Below are 19,049 nucleotides of genomic sequence, written 5' to 3'. Positions count from 1 at the left end.
CCTGGAGTCCCTTGTCATTATTAACAAGAAGAGCTCTGCATCCAGTTTTAATGCACAGGCTTGAAACAGAGACTCACATGCATGCACACACAAAAATGCGGTTGCGTAGAAGAGGTTTCACTGTGTTATTTTCTTTCTAATACTTTTAATTCTCTGCGTTTTCTTGTATTTTCTCATTTAGGATCTATTTGTCTTGTTTCAGCCATTCAAGACTGAAATGATCAGGCCATCAAATTGGCCACAATCTTGTTCTGGGTCAAGCGGTGATTAAATCCCAGCAGATGAGCCTCTGCATACATTTTAGGGGAGATTTCCTGCTCCTCAGGTTTGGTGAAAAAAGTTGGTAATAAAAGCACAGAGGGAGCACACAGTACACCACTGTGGCACCATTTTGCTTATATGCTGACAGGATAATCTGTCTGCAAGATAAGGACAATATAAGCGTGATTTGCTGTATAGCTTGCTAACAAGAATGTACCTATTTTGGCTGAGCTAAACGTTTCTTATCACAGATTTGATAATGAACATGTTTGTATTTTGTAATTTCTAGTTCAACATTTGAAGCACTTGGATTGATTAAATTTAAGCAGATATTAGCAAAACCGTACATATTTACCAATATAGGTGTGTTAGATGAGTGTGATCAGTTTTGAAAGTATGGCTGCACAATATTAGAAATACTTGAAATTGTGTTACTGGTACAATACTGTGTTGAGGGTATTGATTGCAACTGACCCATATTTTCTATCAATCACTAAAATTACTATCATTATTAGTTATGAACGAATCCATAACATTGATAGAAGACATTGTGTAATTTATTAATGCTTTGTCCAGTGGAGGCTGTGCATAGAAAAAAAAACAGTGGCTTGGGTTTTCCATATGTGTTATGATGCAGTCCATATTTTAATGACGGATCTAAGCACAATGGGAGCTCCAACCAAATGAAAACATGTTGTGAGCACAATGTGAAAAGAGAGGGTCGGGCAGATTCAGACACCCTTGAGAGGAGTTAGGCTTTTAGTCGGCCCATTTGGTCTCAACTGTTTTTGAAGAAGATAAAACATCTAAAGAACAAGTGGGAAGAAAAAAAAAGGTAATCGGCAAAAACCAAATATGCCTTCAATAACGTTTACTTTATCTTGAGGTAGATTCTGGTGTCATAACCACAAAGCAGACACATATCTGTACCATGACATTGATCATATGACTTGTGGTTTTCACGGATTTGGAGGAACAGCAGGTATATTTTTGAAATTTACCTGCTAGATGTCATCATGTCAAATGTGTGATACTTGTACTGTTTACTGCCATATATTTTAATTCAGCATTTGTTGCTTATTCATAAGAAGATAAATGTATCTCTGGAGATCTTGTATTGTCACAGCAGACCTAATTCTTACAAATGCATGACGTTTGTGGATGAGATTACCTTTCTTCATTACTTCACCGCTCACACTTAGATTTGTTATTGATTTAAGTAAATTTTATGCTCATGGTCACTTCACCCCACTAAATCAGCAACGATTTAAATCTGACAGCTTCTCTCGGGAGAAGGCTGATGAAGGCCTCCTGTTTGTGTTGTTTTTGTGTGCGTGTGTCTGTGTTATGGTTCAAAATAAACAAGCGTATAAATCAATGAGAATAATGTGGAGCACATCTGTGTGCTGTCATACTCAAATGCCACGTTGTATTGTGAAATATCCCACATTTATCTGCTGTATCTGAGTGCAAATGAGAATCAAATGTTTTGTAAATTACCTCTGTCAGATGCAGGATAAAAATAAAGAATGTAATCATGGCTGTTTTAATAGGATTTTAACTATCTTCCTGTAGTGAGCCACTTAATTGTAATCATGATTAACATTGTTGTGGCGCTGGGCCTTTAATGATGTGACTGATGTTTGGTGAGTTACCAGGTTTTTCTGGCATTTGCTGGCTCAGATTAACGTAAAAAGGGAAATGACCTTACTATTTTCCCAGCAGTTTGCGTTGACATTTTACCTGGAATGACAGAAACATCTCTCTTTTCCCTGTGGACTTCCGGATCATATTTCTCCAAACTGTCCTGCCATTTTCAGATGGTGTATTTTAAAGGGCAAATCTCATGTTTTTCTTTCTTGTTAATCCACATCTTTTCCCTGACTGTGTGAGCTTGTAGAGTGCATAAGAGAAAAATTGTAGACCATTCTTTCATGTAACGTTTTCATTTAAAAAAAACAACTTTTTTTTTGTTTACAACGAACACCAAGACATCTGGTTTTTGAGTTCGTCTTTCTGCTTTTGCAAATGGCAAGAACTGCCACTATATAGATCAGGCATATTTTCACTTTATACTAAAATGGGACTTGAAGTGATTGGCGAGGCCCAGCAAACCTCTTTCCTTATCAAAGACTAAGCCTGTCAAAATAAGCAATAGATCAATTAATTGCACGATAAATTAGAATGAACTCAATAATTGTAATTTGCATGCATGTTTGTTTTCCTCCTGTCTGTATTTCGACCAGAGTGGATGACAAAAGGCTTCACTCTGGTACGTCTCGACTTACCCTTTTCTTCTTGTTTCATTAGCTGAAGGATGAGATCAGTGATTAATATTTTTGAAGAGCAAGTTTGTTGACAGAGACTTCATAATGAATTTAATTCATTATTTTGGTTGTGTTTGGGGGGGTTTTGTTCCATTTTCACTTATTATTTTTGGTTATTATTTTCGTAAGTACTATTGGACATTTAAAATGTCTCCCAGCTCCAGCTCTAACTGATCTGTAGAAATTACAATTTTATTGATATTTAAGAGGATGTACTTGTATTATTATGCCACAATTATATTAGTTGAAAATGGTCTCAAAACCACAATATTATTGTTTATCGCAATAATTTCTGGGGCAATTTATTGTCGAGCAAAGAGGTTATATTTCTTTTAAAATGTAAAACTGATAAAAATTATTTTTTCTAAAAGTTTTTTTTCTCTGGTTTTATATTAAAGGCTGCCAAGAAAAGTTTGGCATTTTTATAACTTTATTGCTTGTGCATACTTGCACCAACTTCTATATAGTAAGATGCAACTGCAGAGGGATTTGTACATCACGTTTTGGTTGTGTAGCAGAGCTGTTTCCTTTGTTTTAAATGTTTGACTCGAAAACCGCCAAAGAACTTTCCATTCATGAGGATAGGTCTTGACATTCGGCATGCAGGGAAGAAAAGGGCATGGCGTGAAAAAAAAAAAAAAAAAAAAAAAAATCAAGCTTAAATGAATGAAGTGATCTATTGTGGCTTTGTGTATAAGGCTGCATGTACATGTCAAGTGTAGCCCCGCTGAGTCCCACTAGCATACTGACCTTTTACTCATTTGGTGGGAAGACACAGGGGGGGCTTAATTAGTTTCACAATAACAGGCCTCCAAAACCTGTTCAGCCAGAAGGTTGCACATAACCCACAGAAGACATACAGCACATGCTCAGTGGGTCTACGTTACAGTGTTTGTAAAAGGTCACCTGGCTGCGCTGTTGTGACCTACATATCAAAGTCATCTTTAAGTTATTGGCTAATAATGATACAAGAAAACAACTGAGAATTTTACAATGATAGAGGTCATCAGACACATCGTTCTTTCTAATTATGTTTGTTTTCAATAAAAGAAAATGGAGAATACACAAACTTAAAGGCAGCAATAACTCCGTTGGGCCATCCAGGAGAGAAACACAGCTCAACACAGAAGCATTGAGCACATGTACTCAAAGGTAGCAATAGTCCTTGCATATCCCTGTAAAAAGAAACATCTGCACTGAGCTAGGAGTACTTTCTATTGGCAAGGATAACAAAGAGTGTATTCATGGCTATTTCCACATGTTGAATGGTTTCAACATGTACTATTGTTGCCATTTGTATATGTAGCTAATGGCAACAATAGTTCTGTCAGTGGCACCTTCCAAGAAAGAGACACTTATCAATACAGAAGCAATGATAAAGAAAAACCAGGAGCACCCAAAGTTCATAGCAGGTGGTAGCCCTGCTAAGGGAGACAGTTAAACACAAGTCCCTGATGAAGTATACAGTCACAACAGAAAAGATTAGAACAAATATTATCTTTCTTGATTAACTTTAATAAAATTTTCATGAACTCACATCTGATTTGGCAACTTTTATGATCAAATAAACAATATTGTGTGGACTATAAATCAGTTTCAGTACATCGATATCTTATCAGAAAATACAATCAGTATTGAACCATGATTTTCATCAAAAGTTTTGGTGTAGCCTGAAAAATAAGAACTTGACTGTAACATTGCTGTCTTAGAGCACTTGGCAGCGAGGGAGAAAATATGTTGCGTTCAGACAAACAATTATTGAGCACTGGAAAAGAAACATTTACGTTTCTGTTTTTAAAAGCGTTTTTCTATAAATGCAATTCTTTTACATCTGCAAAATGTATTCATACAGGTGGGTGCAAGTTCAGCTCTTTAGGTAGGTGACCTGATTCAGGCACATAATGATCTTCAGGATGAATCCACACAGTGTCAAAAAGCTTGACGTCTGTCTTGACACAACGGAAAGTGTTTCAGGTGGTATTGGCTTCCTGCTAGTTCAATATTTAATTTGCACAGTAGGGAACCTAAGCTGCCTGCCAGGGGTTGATGATGTGTGTCAGGATTGGCAACATAACCCACAAATCAATGTTTACTTTATTTCATTTTCAGGTTTATGTCTCTACTCACTTCCTGCTGGAGTGTCGACATATATGGTGCTGCCAGTAATATGCGTTATACTTTTCTGTTTTGATATTTGTGGGTTCTGCTCAATCTTTATTTCAAAAGTTAAAACAACCAAAAGACATGTTAAAACTTTGTGTGCAAATTTAGTTACAGACGTGGTTTCTTAGGAGAGCTTATCTCTTAAATGAAGAATTTTTGAATGGTCATCTGTGACAGAATTACATGCTTTTTGTGTGTGTGTGTGTCCCTATAGATGAAGACTGTGAGTGTTGCTCTGGTTTTGTGTCTCAATGTGGGAGTGGACCCCCCTGATGTGGTCAAGACATCCCCCTGTGCCAGGCTGGAGTGTTGGATAGGTGAGTATATCCTCCCTATTAGCACACATATAAAGGAAAAAAAATCTCGTTTTCAATAAAAATTGAGGTGCTCTTCACACATAAATTCAAATTTGAGACAGGTGAAGGTAAAAAAAAAAAAAATCTAAAGGATGAGAAATGGGGCAATATCTTTGCAATCATAAATCAAATAAGATGCAAAATAATCAAATTATTAAATAGCTCTGAAGAGTTTAATGCTCTACATTTTACTGCTAATTGATGATGTTGAAAACTGTTAAATGTCAACAAGAAGTGACATTTAACAGTTTGTCAGATTATTCACATCCAGTTACGTCATAGTCAACAATGCTGGGGAAAATGCTGGATCTCTATTGGCATGAATAGAGGTCTAGGACTTTATCACTTCTAAATCTGTCCCATATCTTGTAATATTTTAAACTTAAGGATATTTTTGAAAATAATACTAAAAACAAACAGAAGCTATATCCTAAATTGCCCTATGAGGTGCAGTTGCTGTGCTGTGTTGAAAGGTTTGATGGTTCAACCCTCCGGTGAGGCTATTTCTCAAAGGAACTCTCGTCATACGGTCTCATCATCCATGGGCCTCTGCAGTCTTGAAAAGTATGAGGAAGGATTAAACATGCTTTTATTATTTTCATATATGTGAAAGCTGTTTGACTTAAAGCCTTTTTACCTGCCTCTTTTCAGGAAAGGATGACAGTGTATCCTTTTAAGAAAAGATGAAAGTTTAATCAGACTAAATAAATGCAGGGGTTTTCACATTGACTAACTAGATCTGTATGCTTTATCTTTAATGTGCCAAATCACTTGTTGAGTTTCACATTTTAGTTGTCAGTATTTTGAGTCTTGTATACTGACTGCAGACTCTTTGAAAAATCTGAAATTCATGATGAACTGGGACGGTGATTTCTAAACAGAGTTTTCTTAGTGCCATATGTTGTGATATCCTGATATTATTTTTAAAACCCCTCAATTCCATACTGCATTTTTTATGCCAAAACTGTATTTCCCTAGCACTCACAGTCTGAATGTGGAAGCCGTAATTATATCTGACTTGTCAACCTCGATTTTACTAGTATTTTGTTGTTGTTTTTTTGTTGAGGTGTGACAGTTTTGTGCAGCTGGCCTGTGTGGGTGTGAGTCAGAGGTGGCAGTGTGGTTTCACCGCGTTTGTTTTTCTTGTCAGATCCTCTGTCAATGAGTCCACAGAAAGCCCTGGAGACCATTGGGGCAAACTTGCAGAAGCAGTACGAAAACTGGCAACCCAGGGTGAGTGGAGAAAGCCTCGTTATTATACTACCATACAGACAGACAGACAGACATATAGACATGCAGACAGACAGACAGACAGACAGAGACTCATACACTAATGGATTCTGTTGTTCACCATATCAAGCTGGATGAAACCATCTTTCATTGATGGTAAAATGAAGCACAATAACTATCAGATGAATTTTTTTGTCTCATATCATCTACATTTCTCCAGTACTTTCGCCTGAAATTTTTTTTCTTGATGAACTGCTGGTCGCTTGGAGGTTTAATTCTGTCCGCCATCTTTTAGAAATGTGAACCTGATTTATGTTTTACTTAGTTTTGAGATCATTGGCAGGCTATTTATGTATTTCAGACAAATACATTTCTTAGCTTTTAAGCTTCCCTTACATGTTTTTCCAACAAACAATAACACAGAAATGTGTTTACATATTTAAGTTGATGCTAGGGGATATTTTTTGTTTCCCCAATGCAATTATTTAATTTTCCAATTATTCACTTTTAGGAATTCAGTTCATAGAGGTTTGAGTTTGTTTCCTAACTACGGCTTTACTGCTATGTTTAGGCAGTTCTAAGGATACTTTATAAAATTGTGCTTTATGTCATTCACAACAAATAGCATTACAGTGCATCTAATTAAATAAAAAGTCAAATATTTTAGAAATCCCTTAAATTATTAATCATACTATGTGGATATTATGTCTAAAAGTAAAAATTTTTAGTGCTTGTGTTTATATTTCTTAATTCAGCTTTCTTGATAAACACCATGCGGATGTTGTGATTGTGGCTTACTACATAATACTACTAATACAAAGAATTATGGAAGTAATGCATTGTATATTGTGTTGCATTAAGTCGGATGAAAATATGTTGTCTTACCAATATTTGATGTTTTCCACTAATAATACTGCCTCAAAATCTGTCATTGCTTCGATTTAACAAGGCATGATTTGATTTGATTCATAAAGCTTCAGTATCAAAACACACATCATCTGGTTGGGTGTGTTGCTGAAAGCTGTGGAGCTGCTAGAAATAGAACACGTGGCTGTCCGGTGTGATGGTTTAGAAGAAAATGCATAAGGTAAGAGGAGGTGGAGGAAGAACGACTCCAGAGATGGAGCCGCTAAAGAAATGTGAGCTCGGATTTGGTTGATCCCAGAGGTCAGCAGCAAATGGTGGTAGGAGCCTGGGAGGAGGAGGAGGAGTGGGAGGGTGAGAAAGCTGTTCCTGTTTCCAGCCTGAGGATTCAGAGCTCTGCAGCATCACGACAAAAAGCTGATTTCGCCAACACACCTTATATAAAGTGTTGACAAAGCAATCGATTATGCTGCCGTTATTACCCGCTTGTCACAGCAGGGGAAAAACATTTTTGTTGTACATGAGTTGAGTTAAATATTACACCTGAGAGCAAATTAGCATCCGTTATTTTGCACATTTCTGTTAGCAGCCCATGGCAGTTATTGGTAGCAGTGTTGTTTGCAGCAGCTGAACCTTTCAGAGTTTAGTTTTGCCAGCTCTGCTGTCACGAATCTATGTCTATGTTTGCTGCAGGGCTCGAACATTAACCCTTATGGCCAGCAAAACAGAAAGAAAAGCAATCTCCATCCCAGCTGCCCACTCACTTTTTCCACCAACACTTCCTCCCGCTCTTTCGTCCCTCTTTGTTGTTCGCTCACCTCTCTTTATCATATTTTTTTTTCTCTACAACATAAAAATATTTTATTTTCAATGAAGGCTCTCTCGTGTCCATAACAAATATTTTTGTTTTTCTATTTTCTGTACCTATAAATTGTTTTATTCTGTGTTTATTTTTTTGTTGTTGTTGCAATTCTTGATTTCACAAGAGATAATTCAATGGAAATACTTAAATGACATCTGCATCTCTCAGAAGATAATGAAGATATGTAGGAGTAGTATGATTTTTTTTTAAATTCTTTAAAAAAAGGCAGATTGAAAATAATTAGTGCTCTTCTCAATAACTGTGTGAGAAAAAAACATTATTGGCATCGCAGCACTTTCCATCTCTAACCTCAACAGCCGTGTTAGTGAGCAGTTAGCCAGGTAATACAACGCCAGCAGAGCTGAATGGCGCCACATGTGCCAAGATTGTGATTGGTCTGTCACTGACAGATGTGGTTGTGCTGGAGCTTTCACGACTGGTCACGCTACGAGACTCTTTCCATATGGAGACTCCTCTCTCAGTTTTCAGATTACTGGGGTTACCCTGGTAACCAAATATTCAGCTGGTTGCTTTTGATGAATTGTTTAGTTTTAGGCAAATTTAATGTGGATGGCATCTGTCCACCTGTCTCTTCATTCGGTCCAGAAAGAAACACAGACATCCAGCTCTCTATTCAGTCTGTGGGATTCCAGGTGATTCCAGGCCGAGGGAGGGGATTTAAAGCCTGTCTAGCACGTTGTGGATCTACCCCAGAGTGTCGTCCCAGTGGGGCGTTTCCAGAAAACCTTCAAATGTGTACTGATCAAGACATTTCAGTGGGCAGAGGGTTGGGTGGGCTCAGAGCTCCCACCGGAGAACAGAGCTGCAGTGTCATCAGTGTGAGGCCTACCGATCCCATGGAGGGAGATGACTTCAGCTTGTTTACAGGATCTTGTTCTTTTGGTTATGATCCATATCTCTGGACAAACCAGTAAATCAAGAGCTTTGCTTCTTATCTCAGCCCTGTCTTTATCAGAGCAGACTTGAATTGAGCCTGTATCGTTGCTGATGTGGCCCCTGTCCTTCTGTCTGTCTCTTCCTCTGTCCTTCCATCATTTGTGATGAGACATGAAGACACTCCAATGTCTTGGATCAGACCCAGAAATAAATTACTATTCATATGTTGTTCATACTGATTGACATTATCTGTATCTGGGCTTCATTTATTCTTCCTTTCTGTTTTTTTTTTTTTTATTATTACTTTTGTCTTTCATTTTGCATTATTAAAATAAAGACTGTGCTGTTCAGAAAGCCATTGCAATATCTTGGCTTTCATTTTATTGTTGTGCATTCTACCTCAATCTGACTCAGCCACTTTCTCATTCTCTTTTAAACCTTTACTTGTTCACTTTCATATTATCTGTGCCTGTCACCCTTTTCTTTTCCTTCTCAGCCGTCTGTTATTTGTTTGGTAATCCTTTTTCAAACTCTTTCCTGCACAATTGTTGGTTGTTATCTCTTAAGATAAAAAGTGACACGCTTGTCTTGTCAGATCGCCTTTTCAAAGCCAGCACAATGTGCACAAATTGCTGAACATATTGCAGCTGCCAAACAGGTCTAATCGAAGTGTTTTTTTTTATTTTTATTTTTTTATTTTATTTTTTTCTGTATTTGTTGGGTGGCTGTATTCAGCTCTCCTGCCTGGCTGCAGCCTGCAAACCCCTGCTGTCCTCTCAGCTAATGGCCTCTGCATTATGCATCGTCGGGCTGGGCTTCAAAGGCTTGGTCTCTCCCGATTTCTGAGCTTTTTCCATCACCAAAGAAAAACCAAAATGAGATCTGGTGTAAAATTTCACTGTGGTTTAAGATGATCCAATGATGACAATACATCATAAAGGGCTTTACCACACATTTTCAGTTTAGAAAGTGAATATTGATTTTTTATTTTTTATTTTTCTCTTCAGCATGGCATTAGTTAGAGGGTGGTATGCACGATATGGAATCCTTTAATTGATGAATCTTTATATATGTTTGCTTCCGATTGTTTATGGTTTTTTATGGTAGAGATACAGCTTACAAAGTGGAAATATGAAAATATTAATCTTCCTAGCTGTTTTATTTTACTTCTTGGAGCTTTTTCAATAAAACCCCTCTATTGAGCTGTCTTTTCAGGATCTGGACAGATTACTGTCGAAGAGTATTATATGCAAGAAACCCAACAGAAAAAGAGTTATTAAAGCTGCTTTGTTGCACAGCATTTACCAGCATAATTGTATTTTCCAAATGCAGCTTTGCTCAACCCATCAGTTAGAGGTTTACAGTAGAAACTGAAATCTATACATAATAATCTGCATTTGAACAGATGGCTGCTGATCTGAATGTTGTAAATAGGAAAAACTGTAATGTTTTCAAGTGTAGTAATCCTAAAATAAATGTTGATTATGTAACTCAGTACAGGGGAACTTCCAGAAGGCTGAATGACTTCCAGATCCAATGTTGAAAGACATTTGTTCACTTCCAGATTTGTCACTGTCCGTGTGGCCTTACTACCAGAAATTTATTGAGTTTGTCAAATGTAATTAATATAATACAGCATTTTTTTGTTTACAGTCTTTGTTTATAATCTAATTGGTACAATAAATGTACTGTTTTAAGAACAATGTTCTGAATTTCTTGTCATGCAGAATAATCAACATTGCGTTGTTTCCCCTTGGTTTGGAGAACCAAGTGTCTTTAAAGTCTTCCTTGTAATCTTTTGCTTGCTGTACTCTGAAAATAGTATTGGGTGTGTCAAGACTATTTTTACATCCCAACTCTGTATTTGGTTTCATACGTACGCATTCAGATTGGCTTGAAGCTGCTGGAAAGGATGCAGAGCAGGAGGGTACAACACAGGAGGCCAGGATGTGACTCAGTGAATGAACAGAGACTATATATGTATACAACACCCACTATTCATTAGGCTACTTCTTTATTCTGTTGAGGAGGATAAAATACTGTTGTTCTCTCTGAATTATCCGTCCAACGGTAAGGACAGAGTGTGGGCACTGGTGTTTTTAAGGACGATGGGGCAAATTGGAGGCGGGTGCCATCAGCAGGAGACTCTTAGAGGATTTCAGAAATGGCTTAAAAATCGCTCATCCCTGAAGGCATTTCTGTGTCTGTGGAAGTCATCTGAGTCACTTTGCTGCCTGTCACCAAGCTTTTTCTTCTCTGCTCTGATGATTCATGTCACGTTTCCTTTTTGTTTTTCATAATTGAGAGCCTTTCTCCCAACCAGCAATAGCAGAAATAAATCTAAAGTTTTTCTGCTTTTCTTTGTTCTAAAGGTTTCAGTATTACACAACTTCCTCTAATACAGGAAAGTCTGTTCACATCAAATGAAGGATGTCTGGTGGAAAAGAAGGGATTTCGGAGTTTCTTATCAAATCAAAGAAGGAACTTCCATTTTTGGTAGTTTTAAATAAATCATTCAGTTTGGTCTCTGGAGTAAGCTGCAGTAGTTGATCTAATGTCTCCTTGCAAGCATTAAAGTTTTGACTTAAGTTAGCTTATTGGCCACTCTCTGGTATATGAGATGACATGCCCAATGGACCAGAGTTTACAGCTATATAGAGCTATATTACAATTCTGGTTGGAATAAAACTAAACTTGTTAATTAAATGGCAAATGTTCGAGATATTTCCAGTCCTAGATGCACGGTTTCTATAGGTGGGTAGATACAAACATCATATGTAAAGCAACTATCTCCTTCTAATTTACTAGCTTTGATGAGCTCAGTATACTTAACTCTCCTGTTATCTTCGTTTCTGAACATAAACAGAAAATAACCTCATTATTGCTGAGATAGAGCTATAATGTTCGTGGGTCAGTTTGACCCGGGGAGTGTTTAATCATGCAGTAGTGTCTGAAACCAAAAAATTCCTCCAAAATATTTTTGTATCTGATTATTAACTCCGATACGAACATTTCAATCAATATTTGTGCAATGATGTATTTTTATTTCTCAGAAACGAAGGATCAATAATGGCAACAATTTACTCATTTACTCATTTGGACATAAAAAATTCTTATTTACATTTTTTTTTTATGTCCACTGAAAAAAACCTACAAACAAAAAAACAATAATTTCCTTGAAATTGATCTTTGGTCATTTTTTTTATATTACACTTTTTTTTTCAGTGGGTGATCTTTAAAATTGAACTTAAGACACACATATTGTTCATGGTCAAATTGACCCGCTGTTTAAAATCTAGATAAATGAGTAATGCAAAGAGTATTTATGTTTTCCTCCACGTCTGCTGAGTGTCACTCAGTGTGGGTGAAGTTTGTCCACGGGAATTGAAATGTTCCCGTCAAAAGTTGTATGAACACCTGCTTTCTCGCAGTTTCCTAGTGAAGTAAAGAGAATAGTGAGAAAGTGGGCTTGTGTCTGTCGGGGTGTGTTGTGTTTGTGTGGTAAAATATGGTTCCTAGCTGCAAGGAAGCATATAGAATTGGAGATTTTTTAAGATTTTTTTGCAACTTAACTTGACTGCCGGGTCAAATTGACCCAAACAGTACCTATGTAAAAAGTAGACGCGGGGGGTTGCAAATATGTAAAATGAATAAATTTTCAATTTATATGTAGAGTGCACCTATTAAGACAAAGAAAAAGTTTCATGCAAAAAAAAATACTTCCAATTATTTCAAAAAAATTTGTAAACTTTAAAACGGGTCAATTTGACCCCCAACATAACAGGAAAGTTAAGTTACTCTATAAAGAGCAGAACAACAAAAATGTTTAATTTACTGCCTCAGCATGTTTAGTGAAACACTGGTGTTTTGCCAGAACGTTTGCTTATAAACGTGTAATAAAATTATTAATAATAAAATTTTATAGATGTTGTTATAACTATGATAATCAATGTTTTATTTTAGCTGCAGTAGTAGTATTTGTTGCTTTGTGTTTTTACCATCTAATTTAAATACCCTGGTCTCGCTAAAATATTTCCAGCCATAACTTGTATACTTATCTTGAACTGTACAAAAATGGGTAAAAAGCCAATGAAACAACAACATGACATAATGAGCCTCCATTATTTTTAGACAAATTCAGCCAAAAATTTCCAAATATTAAATTTGGTTAACATGAAACCACCTCAAAAACCTTAATTTTAATATCGTGACCTGAAATAGGGCCCTGACTCTTTCACTTTGGAAGCCACTGAGTTGTGTGATGTGAGGTGGGTGGTAGGAAAGTTCTGATTAATATCTGCTCAGATCACAGCATTGATTATAACAGATCTTGTACAGTAAGTGACCCTGTTTTCACCTGATTTGTTAATTTTCCTGTTTCTCATTAGGATTTGTGCAAGAGCCGAGAAGTACCTCCAGCCCTGAGCAGTATTACCAATTAATTTTGAGTAATGAGCTGTTTGTCATGAAGCCTGACATAGATGCAGTGGGTTTATCAGGACACAACAAATCTGCTGCCAATACACCAAATGTGCTGAGGGCCTCTTGTTCTTTTAATTGCAAGTAAAAGCATCAGTTTAAGCTTTTTTGCTCTAAAGCGACTTGGATGATTAAGTTCTTCAGATAAATTTTTTTCTTCAGCCTTTTAATTTCTTTTTTCCTATTAGTGCTGAATGATAAGACAACGCTTAGACAGATTAATTGGATAATTACATCTACTCTTTCTCTCTGACTTCTCTCTTTTTGTTAGTGATTGTTTCAGAATAGTGTGACCTGCACCTCTCCTTCCTCTTATATTTAGCGTTTATGTAAATATCCAGCACCTCCTTATCACCTTTTTTTAATTCCTATTTCCGTTCCTTTTTATGGATTTCTGTCCATTTCAGTGATGAGAGGAGCAATTCTATCAACAATCTTATTCGCAGTGGCCTTTTAATTGGCTAGTTTTTATGTTTTGTTTGCCTTATTGTATTTTTTTTTTTACTAATACCCAATAAACAAAGATAAGAAAAAGACAGCTTATTTAAAAAGAAAAAAAAGTTGAGGAAAAGTAAGTGGAGACCTTATTAATCTGTAATCAAACTCATATTATATGCTCATCTGAGAATTTTATTTTGAAAGCCTGCATGTGGTTGTATAATAATGATCCCAACTCAGAAAGAGTTTAGTAATATCCTATTTCTTGAGCATCACATTGAAATGAAGGAAGTGGTTTTTTTTTTCTTCTTCAATTTCCTGTGATGAAACAAAAATCTCTGAGGACTAACATATCCAACATTTCAAATGAAATGATCCGAGTACAATACTTTTCAGGTCAGTGTCACCTAGAGATTGTCTGTCTTCTGGCTTCATAACTTACTTCAGAGAAATTGACATTTTAAAATTTTTATATGGAACCTTAAAAGTTTGCCGATTGAACAGATGGACTCAAACTTTCAAGAGCTTGTTGTTTATAGATGTCTAATATATTATCAGGGAAAAATCTGAAATGAAATTAAAGTTATATTGTGCAACTAATTAAATTTGTTTTTTAATTTTAGCTCCTTCTAATTAACTCTGATTGCAAGGTGACCACTCTACCACGTGAACAGTCACATGCAGCTACAGCAACAATATTGCATTAAGGTGATAGTTGGAAAAAACTAACACATCAACTACAAGCAACATCCTTTCAAAACATTGTGTGGTACAACATATTTATGTTCTAAATAATAGAACAAATGCTTTACTGGATAACTTCTGCAGAAGGAAATCTGATTGTCCAAGTGTTGCTTGGATGTTCCTCTTATTTCCACATTGAAAACATCAAGACAGATTCTAATGAGAATATCACTTATAATTGGTTGTCACCGTCAACTAAAAAATGTCTGATAAAACACAACCCAGTGAGACACATGAAAGAATAAACTACATCACACCCGGAGTTCAGCATTAAAATTATTCAGTTTTCCCATCTTTGTCTCCACTTCATCTTCAAAGCCTGCTAGCTATTAATGTAATTACTAAGCAGAAAGTGAAATCTTATTTGACTACTTTTTACAGTTTAAACAAATTCTCATTGCATTTTTGTTCACTTGACTTCTGAAATAAATTATTTTATAATTAGTTTCTAGTGTTGCTGCTTCTTTAATTTTAAATTTAAACAATGCGACTTATTATTGAGGCTTTTTGTGGCAATGTGTAAAGCTTTTGAATTTGCCACATTAAATGGACTGAACTTGCATAACTTTTTTTTTTCCCAGTACCAACTGGTGATTAAAAAAAGCTTTTGCTCATAGAGTAACATTCAGCCAGACACTGGTGTACAGATCGGTAGGTAACTTTGGGTTAAAGTCATGTAGTGGGAGGAATCTGTAATAACAGGAAGTTGTGATTTCTTCTCACATTTTACTACAGTTTTACTTATTACAAGGGTAAAGACACCTTGAAGAGTTAAGAGTTGAGTGGCTTAATCTGTATTATTGCTTATTCTAACTAAATCCGGTTAAATAACTCTGTCCAGCTCGTCTCTGTTGGAGGTCTTTATTCCTACTTGTGCCCAGACTTCATTAACATTAAGGCAATCCTTTCAGAATAAGAGGTGTCATTGCAGCTTGCCACAGAGAGAGGAAAAATTATCTTGTCGTATTGATCACCTCTCATCCCCCGTCTTAACTCCACATATTAATATAGCTTATTTACAAGTATAGCCAAATATACCCAGAAAATAACCTTGAAGAAAGAACATTCAGTAACAAACTATTGTCTTGCACGTGGTCTCACCTGCTGTATCTGCAATGCCTGCTATGTAGGTGTCAAAGTCTGTAGTACATACAGGAAATTGGTCGGATGAAAAAAAACAGTAGGAGGAAAATTTAGCTTTTGAACTGTACTGCTTGAAAAGTATAAAAAAAATGTGCCTACAAGCATTTTTTTTATTTTTGTAAAAGAAGGATTTAACCACAGATCTAGTCAGGTTGAATTAATCCACACCAAATATAAAGGAGTTGTCACAATTTCAGAGGAAGGTGTGTAGTTAATTAAAAGAGCAAAACACATGGGGGGAAAGAAAAGAGAGAAAAAAGGAGAGAAATAGCCATTCATTACTGCCACTTCACGAGTACTGGCGGTTTAATGAAGACGGATAGTTCTTCTAGCTGTCAACACTGGAGGCTTATCTCTATATTAAGCAGTCCCACCATTAGGAACCTGCTCTCCATGTTGGGATTGATCTTGAGCATTTACTGACTTGGTCAACTCCTTAATTAGGCTGAAGTTTGACACCAGGTCTTGTTTTTTCCTCTTCTTCCACAGCGGTGAGCCTGACCTTGTCGTTTCAGAAAGGGTAGGAGAAAACTTTCCTCATCTTCCGCAGAAAACTCAGGTTTCTTGGAAAAACTTCAAATACCCCTCTTGATTTCTCAATAAAATAGGGAAAGAAAGTTACAGGATTAAATGATTAGATCCAGAGGCCCCTTGCCTTTATCTAAAAGTTAGATAAGTGTGAAAATATTATCTGAAGGGAAGTTCTCTGTGTCGTCTGACATTATGTTGGACCATACATCACCAGATTGTGTCAGGGGTCAGATCAGCCTTTGTTAAAGTGAATCAGAGGTAAAGGTCGGGTCTCAAGAGATGACAGGAGCTGCTGGAGAGACACCAAATGTCTCCTCCCGGTGATGACCTGGCCATGGAGGAAATTTTACCAGGGAAAAGATTGCTCTGTCATTTTGGGTAAAGACGGCAGTCATCATATTTATTCAGGTAAAGGCATCCATATTGTTTTGAATTCAGTTTGTTTACTACATTTTGACTTCCAAAAGGTGAGAAACAGAGAAAGTGAAACAGCGGAGGCTGTCATAGTTGGAAAATATTTGTCAAAAATAAATCTAGATTTTATTTTTTATCAGAAGAATACCAATCACAATTTACAAAACTTCTGCTTTTAATCTGCAGAAGTTAAGAGCTGCAGGATCATAAGGTGAATATTACTATTCAATTTGTCTTGTTCAACCAAAGTCAAAAAATGTATTTTTATTTAAAAAGCTGTCAACACTATTCTGGTAAAGCTTACTCTTGCTATATTTGAGCTAGTTCATTAAAAGGGGGATAATAACATCGATTCATCTCCCCACATTCAGAGAAAAACAACAGATTGTATATGCCAGAGTTTCTGTTTTTGCAGATTGTCAGTAGGTTATAATCCTTTCTGATCTCAAACCGTCTTGTCAGCCTGCAACTAGCTGGAATTAAATGTTTTGTAATTTATAAAAATGTACAAAGACACTACAGTTAATTGTGTGGCCAGTGTCTCTTTGGATTCGTGTTGTTAGTGCAGAAATACTGGTTTAGTTCAGCATTGCCAAATACTGGATCGACCGAAAATGTAAAAAACAAAATGTGAGCGCCCCAGTCAAATCATTACAGGATTCAATTATTAAACCATGTGGAAACACATTGTTGAGATGAGAATTGACCCTTAATTTCTCTTTTGTTGAATAAGACCTTGTGTGTATCTGGACACCATTTTTGCCTCAAAACCACATCAAGTTTTAATGACGCAGTCTTAACAAATAGTAAAACACAGTTGCTCCAGATTTGTTGCTTCTTCTTCCACGACGTCCCAATTTGCTCTATTTGAGTAAGATGTGGTGACTGTGAAGGCCGTTGTGGAGGCCGAGAACTCATCATCTTCAAGAAACCAGTCTAGTATGGTCTTGTGATGTGGTGCATTATCCTGCTGAAAGTAGCCATCAGATGGACATGGTGGTGACAAAGGGAGGCAACAAGATTCATAAAGGCTTTATTGTTTAAAGTGCTGATCACTCGGAGCTACCAAAGGACCGTAACCTACTCCACGTTTTCATGTTGTGTACTCCAAATTCTGACCCCAACACCTGAATGACATGATTGAAACTGACTCATCGGGACAGGCAATGTTTTACGTTTTCTTTCTCTGTTAATGTCCATCTTCTGGTTTGTCACTGAAATGAGAGGTACTCAATTAGTCTGAATCAGATGATCTGTTGCCACAATCCATCTGATTTAAGTGCTCACATGTATTTAGAGATGGTATCCTGGTTGTAATGAGTGGTTATTTGAGGTACGGTTCCCTTCCTATCGTATTACATCTGTCTGGCGCTCAGTGGATATCTTTTTTTTTTAGGCCATTTCCTATAAATTTGAGAGATGGGTTTTCTGTGAACCCAGTAGATCAGCAGTTTCTGAGATACTCAAACAAGCCTGTCTGTCAGAAATGTCTGCACTGCGCTGAAAGTGTCTTTAGTGTGTCTGATACTTGGTTTGAACTTCAGAAATTTATCTTCACCATGTCTAGACCTCTAAATGAATTGGGTTGCTGCAATGTGACTTGAATTTACCATTTCAATTTCAAGCTCAGTCGCTGGCCACAACTTGCAATTGAACAAGTGTGCCTAATGAATTTACCCAAAATTTATTTTGCAGGTACTCAGCTGCTTAGGAGAAGAAACTTGAAGTATTTTAAATGTTTTCTTTTGAGGAATTATGCTCTGTTAAAGTCTGGATCTGATTATGTTTTTTTGATGCACACATGCTATTGTATTTAAAAGGTTGCATTTGATGGAAGAGAATTGACATTGGAAATACCTGCAGTTGTAATTAAATAAACAAACATTTCCATCATCTGAGCTTTTATCTAATACAGTCTTGCCTCTCCCTCTACTTTATTCCTCCGGATAGATGCATAACCTCATCCTACCAGACGATCAGCTTTCTCTTTCAGGATGTTGGAGGCAGAAGATGATTCTTTTTCCTACATTCCCATCCTCCACCCTTTCATTTTCATTTTAGTTTGCTGTTGAGCCTCTCAGCTTTCTCGTTCTTCCTGTCCAGTCTATTTTTTGTCCTTTTATTCTCGACTGCCTCCCAAATGTTTGCACTCTTTCCACTTCTTGAAAAGATACAGAACATAAACGAATCGGTGCCGTTAGATCCCTGCAACAACTCCCAGCAAATGTACCCTTGAAGAACAGTCTTGCATAACGCATTTTAATATTTTATTATCTGACAAGGTTATCTGAGAGCCATCTTATTTGAATTATGTGTTTATTTTGCATGTGTCTGCTTTTC

The 19,049-nt window shown here is 36.6% G+C and overlaps 1 protein-coding gene across 5 annotated transcripts in view; it reads left to right on the top strand.

Annotated features, from left to right (window-relative positions):
* The window catches only part of rptor (regulatory associated protein of MTOR, complex 1), a 139,924-nt gene that overhangs the window by 11,164 nt on the left and 109,711 nt on the right, over positions 1-19,049 (top strand). For all 5 annotated transcript variants that reach the window (XR_006370320.1, XR_006370321.1, XM_044113284.1 and 2 more), the window contains exons 3-4: positions 4,966-5,068; positions 6,258-6,340. Coding sequence is in view for 3 of the 5 variants with exons in the window: in XM_044113284.1 (XP_043969219.1) it covers positions 4,966-5,068; positions 6,258-6,340 (186 nt within the window). In the remaining 2 variants the exon portion in view is untranslated. The remainder of the gene's footprint in view (positions 1-4,965; positions 5,069-6,257; positions 6,341-19,049) is intronic.

Source organism: Gambusia affinis, linkage group LG04 (assembly GCF_019740435.1).
Source record: "Gambusia affinis linkage group LG04, SWU_Gaff_1.0, whole genome shotgun sequence".
NCBI lineage: Eukaryota > Metazoa > Chordata > Actinopteri > Cyprinodontiformes > Poeciliidae > Gambusia > Gambusia affinis.
The sequence above is the reverse complement of the archived record's forward strand: the minus strand, read 5'-3'. Positions and strand labels throughout refer to the sequence as shown.